At 41.6% G+C, this 22,899-nt stretch overlaps 3 protein-coding genes across 4 annotated transcripts; 2 read left to right on the top strand and 1 right to left on the bottom strand.

Annotated features, from left to right (window-relative positions):
• The first annotated feature begins 1,173 nt into the window (after positions 1 to 1,173).
• On the top strand, positions 1,174 to 12,665 carry parp1 (poly (ADP-ribose) polymerase 1). Of its 2 annotated transcripts, none has more exons than XM_068342512.1 (23): positions 1,174 to 1,398; positions 2,913 to 3,075; positions 3,221 to 3,336; positions 3,420 to 3,634; positions 5,341 to 5,431; positions 5,530 to 5,646; positions 6,011 to 6,187; positions 6,388 to 6,550; positions 6,637 to 6,777; positions 6,879 to 7,118; positions 7,228 to 7,293; positions 7,388 to 7,520; positions 9,161 to 9,356; positions 9,459 to 9,587; positions 9,850 to 9,933; positions 10,091 to 10,213; positions 10,324 to 10,452; positions 10,556 to 10,654; positions 10,786 to 10,938; positions 11,085 to 11,212; positions 11,323 to 11,384; positions 11,686 to 11,800; positions 12,022 to 12,665. In XM_068342512.1, the coding sequence occupies exons 1-23, from the start codon at positions 1,276 to 1,278 to the stop codon at positions 12,101 to 12,103; spliced, it is 3,045 nt and encodes a 1,014-aa protein (XP_068198613.1). In that variant the 5' UTR covers positions 1,174 to 1,275; the 3' UTR covers positions 12,104 to 12,665. The 2 variants fall into 2 exon arrangements, with proteins under 2 accessions (XP_068198613.1, XP_068198614.1); XM_068342513.1 differs by lacking the exon at positions 1,174 to 1,398 and adding an exon at positions 1,425 to 1,531.
• Positions 3,735 to 4,679, bottom strand: adorb1a (adenosine receptor B1a). The gene has a single exon (XM_068343257.1). The coding sequence runs from the start codon at positions 4,677 to 4,679 to the stop codon at positions 3,735 to 3,737; it is 945 nt and encodes a 314-aa protein (XP_068199358.1).
• Positions 12,666 to 13,233: 568 nt separating the features above from the next.
• On the top strand, positions 13,234 to 21,922 carry lin9 (lin-9 DREAM MuvB core complex component). The gene is made up of 15 exons (XM_068342511.1): positions 13,234 to 13,285; positions 14,225 to 14,257; positions 15,282 to 15,373; positions 16,545 to 16,658; positions 17,438 to 17,565; positions 17,772 to 17,897; positions 18,398 to 18,555; positions 18,708 to 18,841; positions 19,038 to 19,166; positions 19,801 to 19,902; positions 19,991 to 20,071; positions 20,160 to 20,285; positions 20,394 to 20,576; positions 20,740 to 20,837; positions 20,943 to 21,922. The coding sequence occupies exons 1-15, from the start codon at positions 13,255 to 13,257 to the stop codon at positions 21,046 to 21,048; spliced, it is 1,641 nt and encodes a 546-aa protein (XP_068198612.1). The 5' UTR covers positions 13,234 to 13,254; the 3' UTR covers positions 21,049 to 21,922.
• The last annotated feature ends 977 nt before the right edge of the window (positions 21,923 to 22,899 follow it).

Below are 22,899 nucleotides of genomic sequence, written 5' to 3'. Positions count from 1 at the left end.
TCATGATAAAATTATTTTGTTTTCTAATTACAAATACAAACAATGACATAAACAACAATTATCATAACCCATTTTTCCAATGTGTGACAAACTCATAAAATAAATAAACATTTCTGTTACATTTGCCCTTTTTCACATGAGTTTATTTAGAGTTGCTTTTTCCACCTTAACAGCATTTCTAAACTTTTAGACTATTACCTCTATCTTTCCTCTATCTCTTACCTCAAGTAATATCTCTTCTTTAACTAACCTATTTCACCTGACCCTGTTGTGATATTCCTTGAGCAATTTTAACAGCGTTCAACTTCTTATCGATTATCCACTATTAACTATTTTACCATTAAAAGCTATTGCACACTATTACATTTGCAGATGTTTAGAAGGTCATCATTATGGGCAGCATATCAGGAAATATTGGATATGAAGGTACAGACATTAAATGCACAGATAACACAAAAATGAGACAAAATGAAGAAGATTGATTTTCTTCCGTGTTGTTTTTCATCATAAGCTGATTAGTCTCCGTTATCTAAAGAAGAAGAAAATCAAAAATGGATAAATAATCAAAGACAAAAATACTGTACAAGACTTCCTCCATGCGGCGTTGATCACTGCTTCAGCCATCCCTTCAAGAGCTCTCTTGGCTCCATTAGTTGTGACTGCGGCTAGCGCGGGTATTCTGACGCTCCCTCCTTGATCGTCTCTGGTGAAAATGGATCACTCGGTTTAACCCACCCCAGATCTGAAAGGGCTTGACAAACAGACAGGCATCTAAAAATGCCCCACTGTTCTTGTCAGCAAAATGGTTGGGTAGTTTGAGTCGTATGAAACTAACAGCTCGAATTTTATTCCTTAAAAATATTAATAGAATGATTTTGATCAAACAAAAAGAGGGAACAAAAACAATGGGGAAACTGAAGCGCCGTAAGTGCCAAATGTGCGAAATGTCTCAAACCAGACATAAAGATTTTTTTCTGTATGTCTGGGACTTAAGTTCAATTTTATAGACTATCAATTTAATTTCAACAGAGTTTGAAAGTGTGTAAACTTGTCATGTTTCATAGAATTTATAAGTTTGGCACTAAGGAAAGAAACTTTGGTATCAGGAAACAGTGAAGGAGTGGGAGCTCTTCGCTTGTGTCGTCGCTCTGTGGCTGCTTGGAGGCACGCGGGCTCTGCTTCTGTGCTTTAGCGTTGTTGTGGCTCCTCGTAATCCGGAGAAAGTTCGGTATACATTATATTCCTATTCATTTGCAGCAATAATTTTGAAAAAGCATGGCGGAGTCTCAAGAGGACAAGCTTTACAAGGCGGAATACGCCAAAAGCGGCCGCGCGTCTTGCAAGAAATGCAAAGAAAACATAGCTAAAACCTCGCTGAGAATGGCCATCATGGTGCAGGTAACGTAGAGACGTCCATCTGAAGAAGCCTGCCCCGCTAAGCTAGCTTACCCCCAAAGTGATCGGCTGGGGAGTGATCCTGCAAATTCTTATACGAACAGTCGACTCATTGAGGAACGAAAAAATAACTTTGGTATGATTGAAATTTTATTTCGCCGAGGCCGTGGTTAGCATTTAAATGGCTGACATTCCCATTCAACAAAGAGCTGCTGAGCTTCTCTGAATGTCGAAATCTAGAATACATAATTGTAGTCATGGAAATAAGGTTCGCTCCGGTTCATTCTTATTCAACACGGGGCCTCTTTTAAGGCCACCACTTTACCGGTGATGTGTGAGAAAGCATCCACGTCTGGAGCCACAATCACTGCAGCATCTTTGGCTCAGTGTAAGTTTGTTTGTAGTCCAGTGAGATCCAAGAAGCTCAGAATCCCACTGACATCCATGAGGAGCAGCTGTGTCCTCCAGTCAAACTAAATCTGCCTGCTAAACATTAATTATTATTGGCACCTTCTAAAGACATTCCTCATCAATGTGTGCCATGTGTAGAGAATCAATATTTGTAGTATAGATGAGACTGGTCTGCACACTAATACCATCTGCTGTTTATTTAAGCTTCGTAAATGTGATTTTGGAAGACGAGTAAACTAAACACACCACCAGAGGCAAATCAATACAGCTTGATTATCATTAATAATTAGATTCTTGTCGTAAAGGTCTCGCAAGTAGAGATGATAAATCATGTCATCTCATCCAGATGAAACCAGATGATGATTAATGTCTCATGGTATTGACAAGAAAATAACATTACACAGAGAAATGAAATGGGGGAAAACATAAATGTGATGACACTGACAAAATAAAGCCACAGAGTAAATCACTTCTCTTAATGGCAAGTGGTCAAAATTATGGGCAACAGTCTTGCTGACTATTATATTTTATTTTTAAGATGTCATGCATGCTTTTTTTTTATTTTTACAATATATTAACTCTGATCATATCTTATAACCATTTTGACTAATAATTATATTTATGAGCATGTCATCTTTTTGAGAATGCTGTATTTCGTTTTCTGTTATTTTTGTAGTGGTACATTAGTTATTATTATACATTATTGTATTATTTTCATATAATTACTACACTATGTGATGTAAGATGCCAGCAAGTACATTATTGTGTCAAAAATACATCTTCTTATCATCTTATTAAAATATGACAATTACCATAGTTTGTTTTTGTTTTGTTTTTTGTTTTTACTAAAAGATGTTTGCCAGTCCATTCAGAGTCTGTCATTTGACATTAATTATACTATACCATAAAACACAGCTCTTAAAGCAATTAACAATATTGTAATAGAGCACAAAGATTATTAAACTAAAGGAAATATTTTCTCACATAAGTTCAAAAATCACTGATATTTTTATTACAAAAATTTGTACATGTGTATTTCACATGGTGAGAGTTTGAATCAATGTTTTTTTCCTGTTTTTTGTTGTTGTTTGTTTTCTGGCCTTCAGTCTCCCATGTTTGATGGGAAGGTCCCCCACTGGCACCACTTCTCTTGCTTCTGGCAGCGAGCAGCAGCTAAATCCACTGATGATATCGGTGGGTTTTCAGATCTCCGCTGGGACGACCAGCAGAAGGTCAAAAAGGCCATTGAAAGCGGTGGAGCAACTGGAGGTCAGTGTTCTTGCCATCGTCATTCACTTCTAAGGTATTGTGTTACCAGAGACAACAGTCCCTGTGAGTGTCATGGAGATAGAACCAGTTATTGATTTAATTCTTACTCGATTCAGTTGAAAGCGAAATGTCTTCGTTCTTGCAGAAAAAGCTGATGGAAAAAGTGGAGCCAAAGGAGCGAAAACACTAAATGATTTTGCCGTTGAATATGCCAAGTCAAGTCGCAGCACATGCAAGGGATGTGGGCAGAAAATAGAAAAGGTTGGAATCTCTTTTATCTGCTAAAAGTTACGTTAAACTGATGAAAGTGTATTTGATGTAACATCACTTTGCCTGTTCTTTAGGATCAGATCCGTGTGTCCAAAAAAATGGTGGACCCAGAGAAGCCCTTCCTCGGTCTGATCGACCGTTGGTACCACATGGGCTGTTTCGTGAGCCAGAGGGAGGAACTTGTCTTCAATCCTGAATACAGCGCTGACCAGCTACAGGGATTTAACGCACTACGAGCCGAAGACAAGGAAGAACTGAAGAAGAGGCTCCCTGTCATCAAAACTGAAGGGTGAGACCAACAAGATGGGGTACAATTCTTTGTGCCCGTTGGATACTTCTGTTCTGTATTTTGTCAGTATTTTTCAATGTTTTAAAGAGTAAAACGTTGATCAGGTCCGGTCTTCCTCCTCTGTATCATCACTAACAGCCATGTTTGAAGGCTGTGTGTCTTTACCCGTCCTACAACACAGGACAATCTCCTTGAAGGTGTCTTTGAAAGCTGTCATCGTGTATGCGTATAAAAAGGGGTTGACCGCAGAGTTGGCATGTGACAGGATAATGCTGGCGAGCAGCAGTTCCAGCGGCACAGGGCAGTGTGGACACAGCAACAGGAAGCAGTTGATTATGTGGAGTGGAATCCAACAGATTGTGAAGATGAAAAGAACCAGAAAGAGTGAGGTAGCCATCCTCATCTCCCGGCGCATGTTGGCAACGACCTTCATCTGTCTCTGCTCTCTGCCGCTCTGCTCGGATGCAGTTCGCTTTAGCTGCCTCTTCACAGCGACAAAGATCTGAGCATAGATCAAAAACATGATCACCAAGGGTATTATCAGCCACGTGAAGAACATGAAGGAGACCATGTAGGTCATGTCCATCACCATCACAAAAAAGCAGTAGCTGGAATCGGGTGGCGTCTTGTGCCAGCCCATTAGAGGCACAAGTCCAATGAGAAACGCCAGCAGCCAAGTGGTCAGGATCACCAGGACGGCGTTACGAGACGTCATCAGGACCTGGTACCGGAGGGGCTTGAAGATGGCCACGTAACGGTCCACAGCCACCGCCAGCAGGCTGAAGATGGAGCTTTGGGTGAACATTATTAAAACACTCAGCATGAGGAGACACAAGTAGAGATTGTGACGCGGCAAACCCATATCGGTCAAGATGGCGAAAGGAATGGCGATCACGCCCACGCAGATGTCAGCAACGGCGAGGGAGACCAGGAAGTAGTTGGTGACTGTTCGTAGCTTGCGGTTGAGACCCACAGCAGCGCAGACCAGTGAATTTCCCGCAGTGGAGAGGAAGGCTATAACCAGCTCAGCAGCCATGTACGCCATGTTAGAGGGAGCCACCGGGTCAGAGGCCAGAGGAGAAGCTGTGGAGGAGGAGAAGGATGGATGGGATGCGTTTTTAGGGGGGTAGATGGTGGAGAGATCCCACAATGCATTGCTGTTCTCCATGGTTAAAGATCAGGCTGTGTCGTCTGGTGAAACGATGAACTCAAGAAAGCAGCAAAATTACTCAAAGATCAGCTGTCCATCGTTTTTCTTCAGCAGACCAGATTCTGGCCATCCACACGTCAAAAATCACACTTCTATAGGGATTGACCTGGATGATGCAGTTATATATAATTCCCTGATTCCCTTGTTGTGTCAGTTGTTGGATTGTTTTTTTCATATTCATGCTCTGCTGGACTTCATTAGCTGAGGGGCTGGTGGCCTTCTAAGGAGGCTGGGGGATATCAGCCCTGTCCCCTTGGGATGTGTGGACATGTTCCTGCTTGTGTGTTTGTGTTCCATGAACTGATTGAGCCTTGATGGATTGGTCTAATGACTGGAGGTGTTAGACTCAGGTCTGTTTTTTCCTGAATCCCCACTGGCCTCATTTAGGAAGTTCATGTGATCATTCATGTCAGAGAGCAGAGTTACTAAGAATCATAACAAGAAAAATTTTAAAGAGAACTTCAACCATGATTTAAACTTAATGTTGCTCTAATAGGAAGCGTAAAGCTGATGAGGTGGATGGAGTGTCAAAGAAGCAGAAGAAGGAGGAGGATGAAGAGAAAAAGAAGCTGGAGGAGCAGTTAAAGGTATTTTTTATTTTGTTTCTGAAGCATTATTCTTCATCCCATTTTGAATATTTTGCTCTGTTCGTCTTCATTGTTGTTTTGTGTTTGTGTATTTGCAGAACCAAAGCCAGCTCATTTGGGGACTCAAAGACAAACTGAAGAAGTTCTGTTCAACCAACGACATGAAGGAGCTGCTGATTGCAAACGGGCAGGACGTTCCCTCTGGAGAATCTAACGTACGAGCATCCCTTGTTTCACTCTTAACATGGCTTGCAATTAATTAGCACAATAAAAAATAGCCTATTTTAAAACCCTTTCACCTATTTCACAGTCAATTTAAGGAGCTTATCCTGTCGGTTTACTCTGTTAACATTTGCATGTACATCACAGATTCGGTCTAAACGTCCATCCATCCATCTTCAACTGTTTATCACTCTCTTTGTTTTAGAAGATGCATTTTCTAGTTTTGTATAAGTGGATATGGTTACATCCTGCATTATAACACGACATGGTTGTGGTATAATGTAACATACGTGATGACGTGACCTCCATAGTGAACAGTGTATTGTAACAAGCATGTTTGTATTGTTGAACTGGCAGTTGTTGGACTGCCTGGCGGACAGCATGGCGTTTGGTGCCCTGGAACCCTGTAAGGAGTGCTTTGGGCAGCTGGTGTTCAAAGGTGATGCTTATTACTGCACAGGAGACATCTCAGCCTGGACAAAGTGTGTGTTCAGAATCACAAGACCCATCCGCAAAGACTGGGTCACACCCAAGGTAGGTTACCTCACATCAGGACTCCTTTTGGATCCTTATATGGGACAAATTGTCAAGAAGGATTCCATATGAAGGCTGTAAAGAGAATTCATGTCATCGTCAAATACCATGGCATGTAAAAGGAAAAGCAGTAGATTTAAAAAAAACATAATAAGAGAAGGAAAATCACACATATATGGAATATCCTGGTTTCATTTTAGGAATTCCATGAAATTCCATTCCTGAAAAAGTTCAAGTTCAAGAAGCAGAACAGGGTTTATCCAAAGGAGACACCAAAACAAACTGCTACTGCAACTAAAGCCGAACCCTTAGCCAGCGCCTCCAAAGCCATGACTGAGCGCCTGCCAGAGGGAGCACCTGCAGGTCAGTGAAAAGGGCTGAAATGACCCAAAACACCTCCATTAATTAGAACCACTTTAATTCTCTAATTTTTTGATGTCTTCCTGCAGACAAACCTCTTACTGGCATGAAATTGATGGCTGTTGGTAAGCTGAGCAAAAACAAGGATGACCTGAAGGCTGCTGTGGAGGAGCTGGGTGGAAAGATGGTCGGCTCTGCCAGTAAGGCCTCAGTCTGCCTCAGCACAAAGAGTGAGTCTTCAAACAATGAAGAATGACCAATAACGCTGATCCCTAAATGCACGCTGAAAAATACTGTGTTCTTCATAATTTGTAAAATAACATTTTCACAGAGGAGATAGAAAAGATGACTAAGAAAATGGAGGAAGTGAGGGACGCTGGTGTGCGTGTGGTCTCTGAGGATTTCCTCACAGATGTCAAGTCGTCGGGTAAAGCCCTCCAGGAGCTGGTCTCCCTGCATGCCATTTCCCCCTGGGGAGCAGAGGTCAAAGCGGAGGCTCAGGCTCCTTCTGTGGCTTCCAAGTCTGGTGCACTGGCTACCAAAAGCACCGGCAAAGTGAAGGAGGAAGAAGGTAAAGCCAAGTGGTTTTTAGTGGCTGATTTCTTTACCTGGTGTCATAGTGCTTCAGTGTTACCTTCATCAGTCTAGATTAATAAATCCTAACATCTACACTCCCGTAGGTGGGAGCAAGAGCAAGAAGATGAAGCTCACAGTGAAAGGAGGGGCTGCAGTGGATCCAGATTCTGGTAGTTATGGATTAATAGACTAATCTTGGATGAGTGGTTTTTCCTTTTCCTTTCTTTTAGGAATTACTCATTAATTTTTTTGTGTGTACGTTAGGTCTGGAGAACAGTGCTCATGTTCTGGAACAGAGTGGAAAGATGTATAGTGCAACACTGGGCCTTGTGGACATTGTCAGGGGAACTAACTCCTACTATAAACTGCAGCTGCTGGAGGATGACGTACAGAAGCGGTCAGTTCACCTCTTACATTTCTGTACTGGTTTGTTCACAACTGTTACTGAGGGTTTAGAGCGGGGCCACACAACAGGGCGATATTCTTCTTTTCCGTGATAAGAAAATGTCCAAGAATTTTTACCAGATGACTCAAAATCCTCTAAAAAGATACAAATGAATAGAATAAAATAAAGGACTTGCCAGTGTGAGTGACATCTACAAATAAGTACAGGTAGTCCTTAAGATACAAACTTCCGACTTAAGAACATTTGTAGATACAACCTAGTGCCATCATATCCAACTACTGTAATCCACCGTTCTCCCACCAACACCGCTGCGTCTGAGCATCTCCCAACACTCACCTCCCCCATCTTTTTCTTGCACGTGTTTCTTGGAATATCTCAGCGCATCAGGCTTTGTACCCCCTTGGATACTTTATTGTTTATCATGGCTGATACAACGAAGGCTAGTGCTAGTGGTGTTGGCAAAGAGCGTAAGGCCAGTGATGATAGTGATAAAGAAACGCGACGGCCTGTCCGATTACAACTCTGCCTCTGACCAGCATTAACTTTTCCGTCCTTGTCTTCATTCGCTCTAAAGCAGCGGTCCCCAACCTTTTTTGCACCACGGACCAGTTAAATATCAAACAATATTTTCACGGACCGGTGTTTGTGTGGCGGATAAATACAACAAATTAAAAAGATACGACAAGCATTAAACCAGTATTTTGAAGCTTTCTCTTTTTTTGTAGTTGTAGGTTTTTCTGTCTCCTCACTGGTTCTTTTACCCTGAGCAAGAAAGTTTCCAAAGACGTTTGTTTTGTTGGTTTAGTTAGCATGGGAGTTTCCGAAAGGTAGTCATGTGATCGAGGCAAGCATCTTGAAAAGCATTAAGAATGACTCATAGACAGAGGTGGAGGAGAGAATCTAATCATTTTCCGAAACAAAATATCGTTCAGAATCAGATAATAAATAAAACAAAAATAGTGTAAGTTCTGGATTCTTTCTGTGTGACCCGGTTCTAACTGACCCACGGACCGGTATCGATCCATGTCCCTGGGGTGGTTACAGTTTTTTCTTTCATTATATGTTGTTTTTATATCCTGTAGTTGTTTGAAATTTAATAAATAAGGACTTACCAACAATCTCTCGGAACCAATTGTGTTCGTAGGTTGAGGACTACCTGTATAAATGAATAATACTGAACTGAGATGAAACAGAACCAAAAATGAAGAAGCTTTCTCAACCAAACAATCAGTCCATCAAAAACAAATAAATGATCTCTAAAATCACTATTCAGTCGGTGTAACGAATCATGCAACCAAACCAGTTTTCCAGTTGTGTGACGCATCCAGTTGTGGAATGACGACAAAGTGAGTTCACTTCACGCAACGCATTCTGTATGGCCCAGATTCAGGTCGCCAATGGCAGTTTAGTGGTCTTGATGGATGGATAGATGTAGACACACTAGCATGGTTTTGGTTAATAGGACAGGTTTGAATAAGAGCAATGTACAGATAATAATACATTATGTGCAGTAAATGTGTGTGCAGTATGAGCTGTGCAATAATAATGGTAGTTGTTGTCATCATTCAAACCCCACTACCTCCACCCCCTCCTGCCCTCCTGCCCTCCTCCCCTCCTCCGTATGTTTGCAGGTACTGGGTGTTCAGATCGTGGGGCAGAGTGGGAACCACCATTGGAGGCAACAAGCTGGATAAGTTTCACGACAAGAATTCTGCCATGGACAACTTCCTGAGCGTCTACAAAGAGAAGACAGGCAACAACTGGAGCTCCTCCAACTTCACCAAGTACCCCAACAAGTTCTACCCCCTGGAGATCGACTATGGGCAGGTACACAAACACACCTACATGTTGTACACTGGAGGAATGTGCTGCAGACTGTTTCCTGTATCTGACTGGGTTCAGCATGTCTGTCTTCTTGTTACTGAACAGGATGAAGAAGCAGTGAAGAAGCTGACTGCCACCACTGGTACAAAGTCAAAGCTGGCCAAACCCGTCCAGGAGCTGATCAAGACCATCTTTGATGTGGAGAGCATGAAGAAGGCCATGGTGGAGTTTGAGGTTAGACAACCCTCTTTTCTAAGTCAGTCATGTCACTTATTTTGGTAACGTCAAAAAGTTTTTGTTGGGTATTTTTATTTTAGTTCAGTGGACTATTATATGATGATGTTTGTGAATTTACAGTGTGTTTATCGCAGAACCACAAGTCTTTTCATGTCATTTAACCCAGAGCTGACTAATACAAAAATAAATTTGACAAGTTTCCATTTTGTAAAGTAGTACATACTTATTGAATATCTCACCTCTCCTTTGCTTCCTTAAGATCGACCTCCAGAAGATGCCCCTTGGAAAACTCAGCAAGAGGCAGATCCAGAGTGCCTACGCCCTCCTCACTGAAGTCCAGCAAGTCAGTAACCAGCTAGCCTCCCTGAGCATTGTCATTCAGAGCTCTGTTGGGACTCGTGTTATAAATGTATTACATCACTGTCAGTAGTGCATCAGTGTCTGTAGTTGGACCAGTAGAAGTTCTGACTCACATAAACATTTCTAATCTTTTCTTTTAGGCTGTGTCTGATAGTCTGCCCGAACCGCAGATACTTGATCTCTCTAATCGCTTCTACACCCTGATCCCTCACGACTTTGGCATGAAGAAGCCTCCGCTGCTCAACAGCCTGGACTACATTCAAGTAAGGACACACACACACACACACACACACACACACACACCGTGTAGTACTGCACAATATTCTCTCTCTGTAAAATGGACTCACAACATCCCCCATAAACTACTGTTCAGGCCAAAGTTCAGATGCTGGACAACCTGTTGGATATTGAAGTGGCGTACAGCCTGCTGAGGGGAGGGGCCCAGGACGACGATAAAGATCCCATCGACATCAACTATGAGAAACTCAAAACCAAGATTGAGGTGAGGAGACCTGGCTGAGGAGATCCTCTTTGTCTCCTGAGGATGTTTAGTGAAGAAATAAAGAGTGAAGGCTACAGCATGTAAAGCATTTGTTATTTCTCAGGTTGTTGACAAGACAACAAAGGAAGCTGACATCATCGTGCAATACGTCAAGAACACCCACGCTGCTACACACAACAGTTACACACTTGAAGTGCAAGAAGTAAGTAATCGAGGGAAAGCGGTTTATGCCATTGTGTTGTGTTTGCACTCTGTTGGTGTAACTCTGGGTCTCTCAGATTTTATGGCAGCCCCCCTGCGGAGTTTTGTGTTCTGACTTTTCCCAACTTTTAGATCTTTAAAATTGTGCGAGAGGGAGAGCGCCAGCGGTACCGCCCCTTCGAAGAGCTACACAATCGCCAGCTTCTGTGGCACGGTTCTCGCACCACCAACTATGCCGGTATCTTGTCTCAGGGTCTTCGCATCGCTCCTCCAGAGGCCCCAGTGGTGAGTTTTGGAAACTAAATGTTGCTCCTTCCTTTGTGACTGTGCACCATTGAAAATTTGATTCCCAAGTGATGAGTGTTTTTTTATATGATCTGTTCCTCCTATTCATTCCTGTGTTACATTTCTGTTGTACTTGTTTTCTCCAGACTGGTTACATGTTTGGTAAAGGCGTGTACTTCGCTGACATGGTGTCCAAGAGTGCAAACTACTGTCATACCTCGCAGTCGGATCCTGTTGGCCTCCTCCTGCTGGGTGAAGTGGCCCTCGGTAACATGTAAGTGATCATCTGAGTGTGTTTGCTTGCGTGTTTTATTGTGACTACATTTCACTTAGTCTTAAACACTACGTGATCATTTGAATGGAAGTCTTTCATTTTTAATGCAGGCATGAACTGAAGAAGGCGTCCCACATTACAAAACTACCCAAGGGCAAGCACAGTGTTAAAGGTGAGGAATTTCTTTGTGGTGTTTTGGTCGTTTTATTAAAATGGAAAGAGAATTACAGCATATTTGTTTTACTGCTGTGTAAAGGGATTGCTTTGGTGTAGTTCCTGTCCTGAGAAAATACCACAGAAGTGACATTTTATTGATTTAAATTTAAGTACATTTATCAGGCAATGGAACGGAAGTGAAGTAGGACATCTAAAGACTCGTGTGGTCTTTTTTTAGTCATGTTCATAAAAAATTTAAAAAGAGTATCCGCTTCAACTTTAGATTTTGTTTTTGTTGTTGTTGTTTTTCCATGCAGGTTTGGGCCGAACTGCTCCTGATCCAAGTGCTACCGTCACTTTAGACGGGGTGCAGGTGCCTCTTGGGAAAGGATGCCACACTAACATTGATGACACAAGTCTGCTTTACAACGAGTATCCTTTAACGTTCCATCTGTTTATAAATTGGATTATTTTGCTGATATAGAATTTGTTTCAGACTCTGAAGAAAAGTTATTGCCCTTGTTGTTTGTAAATCACCCTTGACACCTGATAGACTGAATGGGGTTGTGTGTGAGTGTGTGAGTCGTCCCTCTGCCTCACTGTTCAGGTGGTTTAATCTATATGCTTGTTTTCCTGAACCACTGCTCCTCCAGGTACATTGTCTATGACGTAGCACAGATTAACCTCAAGTATCTCCTGAAAATCAAGTTTAACTACCAGTCGTCCCTGTGGTGAGAAGGACTGTTTCGGAACCAGTGAATCCATGGAACCAGTGATGCCTCCAAACACCCGGGTTCATCCTCTGCAGCAGAAGATGTTTGGCAAACGACTGATCTGCACCACACTTTACAATGATCATTGGGAATCTAGTCACTTTAATGCTTTTTCATCAGGTATACAGCAGGTAACGTTCCTTGATAATACATTAGGCACTTGAATACCTACTTCAGAGTTCCCCAAAAGACAGTTAAATGTAGTGGTTGAGGCACTACGCATATTCCATAGACAGGTTTGAATCCAGAAACAACAGATAGTTTCCTTTCTCACACGGTTGTTTTGGATTTTAGAAGAATCCTGATTCTGTAATATCCCAGTTAAGAAAGCAAAATACTAGGATAACCATTTGACATTGTGTAGACTGTTAGCTTCAAACATACTGTACAAGGATTAACATGTAAATATTATTTTGTCGTTCATCTGTTAAACCATCGTCCTTTTCTGAAAATAAAAAAATAAACTATGGTTGCTACTCTGTTGAAGAACGGTATGCGTTACATGTCTTTTTGTTGTTTAGTTCAACCAGAATAAAAGATTGAGCTCCCAAAACGACTGACCTGCTTTTATTCGTTTGATCGTTTTCACACAGTGATTTTGAAAAATGGGGTTGAATTATCTTTTTGCTTCAGTATTAATAGTCGATTTGTACTGAATTCCATGGATTACAGGGTTTTATGCAGGATGACAGCTCAACTCCTGTGCATGAAGAGGATGGCATTAACTAATCTGAACTTCACATGGTTTAAATGTGTTAAAATCCACGTTCAAACAGCTTGGATCTGGAGAAAAGATGTAAACTTGAACAAAAGTTTGCCATTTTTCTCACAGAAGTTTCTGAACATCAACTAGACTGCTTTGACGGGCAACTGAAAGGATGCTGAACGACTGTTTTTGCGGTTTAATCAGGTGTATAACACTTTCCTTTACGTTTATTACAAGAAGATGGATTTATATTGAATGAATGCAGTTCTGTGTATGCATACGTTCGTATCATAAAGTGACTTTTAGCGGATGACAGGTTATTGTGTCTCAAATCGCCCTCCGGATCGCGTCCCGACCCAGAATGCATTCTGACAAGGTCTTTGAAAAAGCGGCGCGGCTAATTCAAGATGGCGGAGATGGACCAGCTGTTAGACGAGAGTGAGTAACAACACAAATTCAAGGAGTTTGCGTAGTATTTTCACGGCGGTCTTATAGTGTGGAAATACATATTTTGTGATAAACAACTATCGCTGTCCATGTAACAAATATCGTGGGTTTTAGGTAGAGTTCATAAAGTATTTTTTGACGCAAAGAGATACCGGTCTGTCCAGATCTGCTAATGCTTGTTAGCAAGGTAGGCTAACCATGGCTAATGTTTGAGTTGGGCAAGTTACTTTAGACCAACTGGGTAAACGAATAACGTTAGCTTAGCTGTGAGCTAACGCCTGCTAGCCTTATAGCGTAAGCAGTAATAACAAAAGGTCTGCCCTGTCGTCTCTACCAAAATACACAAGCTAGCCACAAGCTATCTTGTTAGTGCTGGACATAGATTTTGGCACCTTCCTTATACTAAATGTCAGATGTGGTTCACGTTACATTTTGTGTATTATTTTCACAAGTTGGTGAGGGAAGTCATACAGTATTTGAATAATAAAAGCTGAAGAAGTGATTTCAGTCGAAGGGATCGCTTTTATCATGCCTCGGTACTGGGTCCTGGCTGTAACCTGATGTACCGCTGGACACGGATCGGTGATGTGATCCGTCCAGCTGATGTTGTCCCCGAGCCTGACAGCTCAAAGTGGTGGCGAAGGCCTGATGACTGCGCTAGCTAGCCTTTATCTCACTTCATTTAACCTTCCTGTCTGCTGTCAGGTTTAAAGGCCAACCTTAAGACGTCAACAATTAATAGACTTTATAATTGACGGCTAAAAAATATATATATCATAGTGATATTGAGCTTAAGGCCGTGGGCTCGGTAAACTTATTATTTACATAGTTACAATGCACATACCTTTTTATCGAAAATAATAACAAATGTCTTTTGTTGTATATGTAATTGACTGTTTATTAACGTGAGGTTATCATGTTGTTCCTCAGGCTCTTCAGCAGAAGCACTCGTCAGTCTAAAAGGTATGTGGACATTATTTTTAGCTGTTTGTACATTGAGATCTACTGGAAAGGACTGAAATTCCTTGAATGTGTAATCCTACTAGGCTTGTTAAATTCAGATGTGGTCATGTCTGCAATGAATCTACTGACATCACAGAGTAAACGTGTTTCAAATCCCATTCACCCCTCATTAGATTAGGCATAGAGGTGATTCATTCCTGCTATTTCTTCTGGAAATTCCTCATAGATATAATATATATTTAACACAAAATGAAAGGAAATTTGTGTTTGGTAGATTATTTATTATTTCTTTGTTGTAACAATGCTTCTTGAAAATAAATCTTATATTGTTGGAAAGCCTTTTTATTTCCCTTTTAAAAATGTCTTACTTAAGGAACATATATTTGTGGGGTGAGCAGCAGAGATATTTATCCGGGTTGCGCCCATAAAAAATGTGACAAACTTCTCCGCCCAGTCAAACAGCTTATTCTTTAATTGACTCCTGCTCGGTGGGTTGGATGATTGAAATAAACGGGTGTGCTGTTTGTGCCAGAGTGACCAACACAACCACGTTGGCTGAATTGTGACTAATGCTCATTGAAGAATGAGATGACATCCCACAGCAGTGTGTGACCTGCATGAGGAGGAGATGCCAGAATGTTATAGCTGTGTGAGGATCTTCAACACGCTCCTGAGACCCCTGATTGTTCACTGAATAAACAATGAAATTACCAATATGTCTTGTTTCTTCAACTTTCACTCATCCAGTCCACCAAACAAAGGTCAATTGCAGGATAAGCTGTTGACTGGGCAGACAGGAGATATATATATATATATATATATATATATATAAAAATTTATAATAAAATTTATTATTAGTATTTTTTTCAAATAAGAATCTGTTCTATCACCTGTAAGTAAAAATTAACAGCTCATTTACAGATAGCTTTTTAAAAATTCAATTAGGTGTTAACACTTGGGTTTTGTATGTGATATCTTCACGCTATTATTTTAATATGTGGTTTGTTTGGGGTGTTTTTCACAGAAGGGAGTTTGTCCCACACTCTGAATGAAAAGAACAACTTCCCCAGAGCTCACAACACCCGCGGAAGGCATTCCTCCCTAACAATGGACACGGTAAGCGGATTAGATGAGAATTTTGTCACTATAGTGATTGTACAAGTCCCGGCTGAGAAATGTAAAATGAAGATGTCTTTGTGGGTTCTCTCCGGGGTTTCCGGTTCCTCCCACCTCCAATAACATACAGCTTAGTTGAATAGATCACTCCAGATTGTCCATAGGTGTTAGTGTGAACGGTTGTCCATCTTTCATGTGCAATGCATAGGTAATGCGTCTGGAGTGTATTCATCTCCTACCCATAGTCAGCTGGGATGGCCCCAGGTTAACACATGAACCCCAAGGTGGATGAGCTGATGAGACGGTAACAGTTGTCTCGTCGATAGATGGATGAATGGATCAGGACATTCAATTCTATTTTAAAGTCTCATTTCATCTATGCAGTTCATAATTGTTTTTTTTTGCAACTGCAAAATTTAATCTATACCTTCATTTGTTAGTCATACCAGTGTGACATGTAACTGGTCTGTGCATGGACTGTAGGAAATCTTTTAGGTTTTCAAATTGTGCTAAATGCTGGAGTGAACATTTTTTAAAATTACTTTCATGTTAGTCACACCATTTTGGATCATATTTGTTTTAGGAGGTAGTACAGGAAATATTCCAACCAGTCAAAATCAGAACAACATGTGACCTTATGCTTGTGACTATTTTCACATCAACAGAAATTATCATGAGATGTTCTCCATACTCCAAAGAAAGCACCACATGATCTCTTTAATCCATACGACCACTGCAAGGTGTTTTCTGAGTCTGTTTATGTGTCATTCTGCTTTGATTTCTTCTGTTCTTAAAGTTTAATAATCCCCACAGCTATCACACACACACACACACACACACACACACACACACACACACACACACACACAAGGAGCCGGTAACTATGCAATGACAAAGTGGATGTTGTTAGAGCAGTGGGCATCCAGATGGCACCCAACAAGAAACTTGTGGGGGCCGGTGCCTTGCTCAAGGGCACCTCAGCAGTGCTCAGGAGGTGAACGGACACCTCTCCAACTACCAGTTCACACTCCATACTCTTTGATCCATGCTGATCTTGAACTTTCCACTTTGATTTTTCTTGTGCTGCACTTTAAAGTTCCACAAACCAACTCAGGCGAACGCTTGCGGCTGTAATGCTGTTGCTTGTGTTCATAAACTCCTGTCCTTCCAGCCGACACGGAGCTCAAAAAGGAGCCGTTTGTTTCGAGAGGAGGATGAGCAACCCCAGCCACGTCTCCCTGCCAGGTCCCCCCGGAGAAGCCAAAGGGTCGGCACTACACCACAGGTAGAGATGACATGCATGCCTTCAAAACGATCCATGATGGAAAAGAAAAACATTTGGCCCCCTTCCCTCCTACGCTCATTATTTACAGATTGTGTACACTGGTTGTGCTACAGTGTTTGCTATAACAAATGTATCCCAGTTATTTTAGCCTGCATTAGCAATGGAAGAGTGCCCATCATTGTCATTTATCACCTTACAGCCCTATTTTGTTTGCCTCTGTTTGTTAGGTCAGTAATGTCTGCTTTATGCAGCATGCACAAGTACTTCTTTCATCTTTTGCCATTTTTTAATGGAAAATAAAGTAAAAATCCAAACCAGTTCACCAGAAGTCCACACACAGTCAATCACTAGTTTCAAGCTCTTCCATCTCTTCTCGTTGCTATCTTAAATAAACAATGTAAGATACAATGAGCTTAGGCTTATTCTCTACTTGTCACACATATTAATTTACCAACTGTGATCTAAGTGACTGCTATCTTAGAGAAAGTCATCTGTGTTTTAGTCTTACTGTGGTTTAGTTACTGTGTTGTGTTTGTAATAGTTTTTGAAAATATAAATCAGTAAACTGATGTACAGGTGCTACGAAACTAGTGAGGAAAAAGCAAAAAAAACAATGGAGCTTTCTTGCTCATCTTTCCTAACACACATATTGAGCCACTCAGATTCTTATTATGGTTTCATAAAGGAGATGGCATAATTTGTGTGGAAATGACGTGCGGTACTTTGCTTGTGGGTACCTGTTCGTGGAATGACTGTTGTTGTAATGTGTTTCTTTACAGAAATTTTCTACTGTGCCACCAGATAAGAAGGCATCCCAGAAAATAGGGCTAAGGTTAAGAAACCTTCTTAAGCTACCCAAAGCTCACAAATGGTGCATCTATGAATGGTTCTATTCCAACATTGACAGGTACGGTCTCACGTTCCTCATCAGACTGCCATCATTTTGACTTCATTGGACTTAGTTTAGCAACAGTCTATCAAAGGTCAGGGGTTTTAACAATGTGTAATGACATTCAGTGTGGTGTGAATGGTCAAATAGTTTGCAGTCTCACCGGAAAGATTTATATGACAATGTGTTATCAGTTATATTTTGTGCTTTTCTCTCCATTCCAGACCTCTCTTTGAGGGGGACAATGAATTCTGCCTGTGTCTTAAGGAGTCTTTCCCCAACCTGAAAACAAGAAAACTGACAAGGGTTGAGTGGGGAACGATCAGAAGGCTGATGGGGAAACCACGACGGTACGCTGAAGTCTTTGCTCTGCTTACCGTTTCCAGGAAGGTCTGGTTCTGCTTTTTAAAGAACACAGACTTTGCTGCTAACTTGCCCAAGCAGGATGTGAAAGAAGGACATATTCATACCATGTATACATGCATGTAACATCACTAATAATTACTCAATACAAATGTGTTGAAAATATTATATTTCACAGTCCTCCAGTTTAAAAAGTGGTCATTTGGTTTGATGTTATTTCACTCACACCAAGAAAGTTTTATCACAGAAGGATAACTGTTAAAAACATGTTCAGTGTCTGATCAAACATTCATCAAAAGAACAGACTGGACTTTTCTTGGACTGCTGCATCATTTATTAACTGATAGATTGTGACCAACACACTATGTTTACCGCCAAGAAGAAAACTTACTGCCAACGTTTCCACATGTCCTGCTTGCACTCATCATAGAAGATTTTCCTCAAAGCTCTAAAAGCTGCTCTGAATATCTTTTTCCGTTCCATCCAGGTGTTCGTCTGCCTTCTTCGATGAGGAGCGGACAGCGTTGAGGCAGAAGAGGCAGAAAATGCGTCTTCTGCAGCAAGGAAAAATATCAGATGTGTCAAACTGCAAAGACCTTCCAGATGAAATTCCCCTGAGGCTTAACATAGGAACAAAAGTCACTGGTAAGATGAAAAGAGAAGAACAGTGACAGCAGATACAACACTAGACAGTCCGGGTTAAAGGTTATCACTGCAACCAAATGACCCACAAATCAACCAGGGTTAAGTTTTTAGCGTTAGTTACAGATTCTTGCTTTTTTTTCCCCCCTCGACAGCTCGACTCCGAGGCGTCCATGATGGGTTGTTCACAGGGCAGATCGATGCAGTGGACACCAGCGCGGCCACCTATCGTGTCACCTTTGACCGCAGTGGTCTGGGAACACACACAGTGCCTGACTATGAAGTTCTGGTATGATTTGTCTATTTGCTCACAACTCCACTGTAAATGTCTTTAAAAGTAGACTTGAAAAATCTTTTGTTTCATGCTTAGATTCAAATTGTAATGCAGTCTCATTAAAGACCACAAATATGTAAGACTGGCAACTTGTACAGTGGGTTCACTAATTGATATTAATAAAGGACCTGGTGACGCTTGTGTTTTCTAGAGCAATGAGCCCAATGAGACAATGCCAATTACAGCCTTTGCCCAGAAGCATCGGACAACACGCTACATGCAGAACCTCATGACTCCACCGAGAGCAATTTATCCGGCTACTCCCACTCCTGTCCTCATGGTACTCTAAACCGCCTCCTCCCACAAGAGCTGGTCATGGATCACGTCATTCTTTGTTGAACATTTAGCACTGATAATACCCTCATGACTTTTATGCTCTGCTGTGATGTCAGGAAACATTCTGCCTTTTATTTTCATCACAAAGCCGCTGATGGTTTGACAGACACCCTGTTTTACAGGGTGGATGATCAACAGCCATACTTACGTCAGCAGGATCTGTTTTCACCAGAGAAAAACTGATGGCTAATAGCAGAGCACATTTAATGTTGGTCGAATGTTGGTGTATTTAATTTACTAGATCAAGATCATTGATACAATGATACTAAGATCACTGCTGGATCACAGATCTTCTGAAAATTATTCCTGCTCAGCTTCCAGACCTAGCATGTTAGATTATCTTCTCTCTGTCTAGAGAAGCCTTCATTAACAGATGCAGTGACACCTCGCTGCTCCCCGTCCACTTTCTTATGTGTAAATCAACTTGTGTTATATGCTATTCCTTATACGTCATTAGTAACTATAAACTTAATTCTTATGAAGATAATGAATGTATAGAAGTTGATGTCAGAGTCTTTAGATAATGGTATATATCTTCCTATAAACAGCTTAACCTGAAAAATATTTTGTAATAACAGGACAATGACCCTCTGATCAACCAATCACCATGGAGGAACAAACTTCCTGGTGCTGAGGGAGATACTCTCGGAGGATTTCCTGTCAAGTTCCTTGTTCAAGTGGTAAGTACGTCGTGTCAGATGCTAAAGTCTGAACATGATTTTTGTGATACTTTTATCTCTAAAAATTGTCATCTTTTTCTGCAACCAGACACGATTGTCCAAGATTCTCATGATCAAGAAAGAGCACATCAAGCATCTGAAAGAGATGAACACAGAGGCAGAGAAGCTGGTACCGTTATCTCATTTTGATGTTGCTTCAAATGCATTCTGAGAAATTTGCATCCAATATGTCTGACACTTTTTTTTTTAATGTGCAGAAGTCGTATGCCCTGCCTATTGACTTAGACTTCCAGAAGAGATATGCCACCACAGTGCTTGATCTTGACCAGCTAAATAAGGATCTGAATAAAGTCCTCCATGAGGTTCAGCAGTTCTGCTGTGAGGTAAATCAGTGCCGTCAGTGACTCTATCTTTGAAGCTGATTATAGGAACGCATGTGTACCGGTGTAAACTGATTATTTAATATGTGGCTCACCGATGTGTCTGAGCAGCTTGCTCCAGACCAAGGCATGGTTCCAGCTGGCCATCCCACAGAGCTGCGGCGGCGCTGTGAAGAGGAGGCCCAGCAGATGGTTCAAGTGGGCATCTCCTCAAAGGAGGAGCAGCAAAGGTTGACGAATCCCAGCCTCACTCACCTCATCTCCCGCCTAACGGCTCTGCTGCTGCAGATCAAGGTAGACTTGGAAAGCCTCTCTGTTGTTTCTTCCTGTTTCCTTCCTGCTCATAATCACGCATCAACGGGACATTTGGTGTGTGCAGTGTTTCTGAGCAGGTTGTTTCATGTTTATGGTAATTTACTTGCAGGGAAATTGTTTTGTGAATTTTTCTATCCTGCAGTGTCTGGCAGATGGAGGAGACTTGAATTCATTTGAGTTTAAATCTCTAATGGAATCCCTCAATGACATCAAGACATCGATTGATCCCTCAAACCTCAGGTGAGAGCACCCGTTGGTATTTTTCACATGCGACAATTGAACTCAGTGTCTGTGTTTAGTCAAAGCGATGACATTTCTTCTGCTGTTTGTTTGTTTTTTTCCCAGTTGCTTCCAGAATAATGTTGAGATTCATGTGGCACACATCCAGAGCGGCCTTAGTCAGCTTGGCAACCTGCATGCATTTGCTGCCAACAACACTAACACAGTCTGAATACCTGCATCATAACCTCCACACACACTGTGGAGGTGTGGGCTATTTCCTTTTACCTGAACTGTTGAAGACTGCAAACGAAACGCTCCCATGGATACTGGGGAGCACCATGGAAACTGAAATTCCATGTCCCAGTGGAAAAACTCGGAATCGCATTCAAGGAGGCGTAGACGTATTTTATCTACCCGTTTTATTGTACAGAAATGTTGGTACACTCAATTGAACACAAACCTGCAAGAGTCTTAATCTTTTCCAGCAAAATCCACAACTCCAAACACATAGTTATTTATTGGTATCACGTGCCAAACATTAACTCTTACAGTTTTTATAGTCCATATTTATTTATTTTTTGAGTAGATGTATGCTTCTGAACAATATTTTGGTATTTCTCAAGTTTCCCCATTGATTCTAATCTGTTGCTCAACTGATAGTAAGCACAGGAAGGTTAACGAATGTTTTATAAAACTGTTTATTGTAGATAAATGTACAATATCTGTGATATCTAGGACTATTGTCAACATTTCTGTTGTCTATTAAAAAATGGCTTTTATAATTTTGTGTGCACTGAGCAGAGATTTTGGTATTTTTATAAAGGAGAACTCTGGTGTTGATGCCTTTTACTCTGGAAGACGATCTCAGCATTTCCATATTCAGCATGGCTGTGCCCCCCCTCCCCCTCACCTGTATCTTTAAAGTAATCTCAAATATTCACGTTCTTTCTGAGTCTCCTTTTTCAGGTTTGTAAAGTTGTACATGTTCGTTCCTCGGGGCAATTGTATATAAATGTCTCTGTCATTTTATATTAAACAATGTTGTAAAGCAGGATTTTCTGTCTCGCTGGGTTTTACAAACAAACGAAGCACTTTTTAACAGTTTAAACAGTTCGTTACAATTTTACAATAAATATCAATCTTGTTATCATGCAAACAGCTGTATACCACCTCTTTATAATACACATCACCCCCTCCACATTCAGAATGACTCACATAAACCCCCCGAACCCGCTCATAGCCTCAGTTTCCCATTCCGAGTCTGAGTCTGTAAACTCTGGGGCCTCAGTGCTGTGGCGACTAAACACATCAGCTGTGGCCCCCAGACATGGATACGGGATCTGACAAATATCCTTTGGTGGTGACCTGCCTAAATGATTCTGGGTCGGGATGGGGGGAATCACGACCCTCATCTCTGGTCCAATGGTCTTGTTTGGTGGGAAGTTGTCGTATTCCACCAGCACCTTTGACCCTGGGGGGTCAGCCACCTTGGCCTCGGTCTTGGGGAGCTGCTCGTTCTCTTTTGGATACAGATGGATGTTACAACACGGGATGTTGATGCTCAGCTTGTGTCGCTGCATCACTTGGGGCTTTGCTCTGGGGGCCTCCTTGTCGTAATCGCGGGAGATGTTTGTGTGTTCGTAGCCGCTGGGTTTAGTGAGGAGGCTGCTGGTTTGTGAATCTTCTGTGTTTTGGTGGAGTGGGAGTCTGAAACTGACATCCGGGCCGAAACCTCCCGTCCGGTTTGCCTCGGCTCTCAGACTCTGATCGTAAACTAAGACAAACGGAATGCAGTGCTGTAACTGAATACATCCTGTTAAGATATTCTCTGCTCTCTTACGCATTTCATTCCTTTCACCAGACAGAGTGGTTTTCACAATAACACAATAAAATCAGCCCAGAACGTAAAACCTGTGCCGTTATTATTCAGACTACCTTTCTCTGCGCCCATCCTGTTCTGGATCTGGCTGAAGGGGCCTCCTCCCGGTGGGTTGGAGGCCTTCACGGGAACCGAGGAACCGACTTGGCGACGTGACTTGGCCCTTCTGTTCTGAAACCACACCTGAAAATTGCGCGGAAA

This window comes from Antennarius striatus, chromosome 19, assembly GCF_040054535.1.
Source record: "Antennarius striatus isolate MH-2024 chromosome 19, ASM4005453v1, whole genome shotgun sequence".
NCBI lineage: Eukaryota > Metazoa > Chordata > Actinopteri > Lophiiformes > Antennariidae > Antennarius > Antennarius striatus.
The sequence above is the reverse complement of the archived record's forward strand: the minus strand, read 5'-3'. Positions and strand labels throughout refer to the sequence as shown.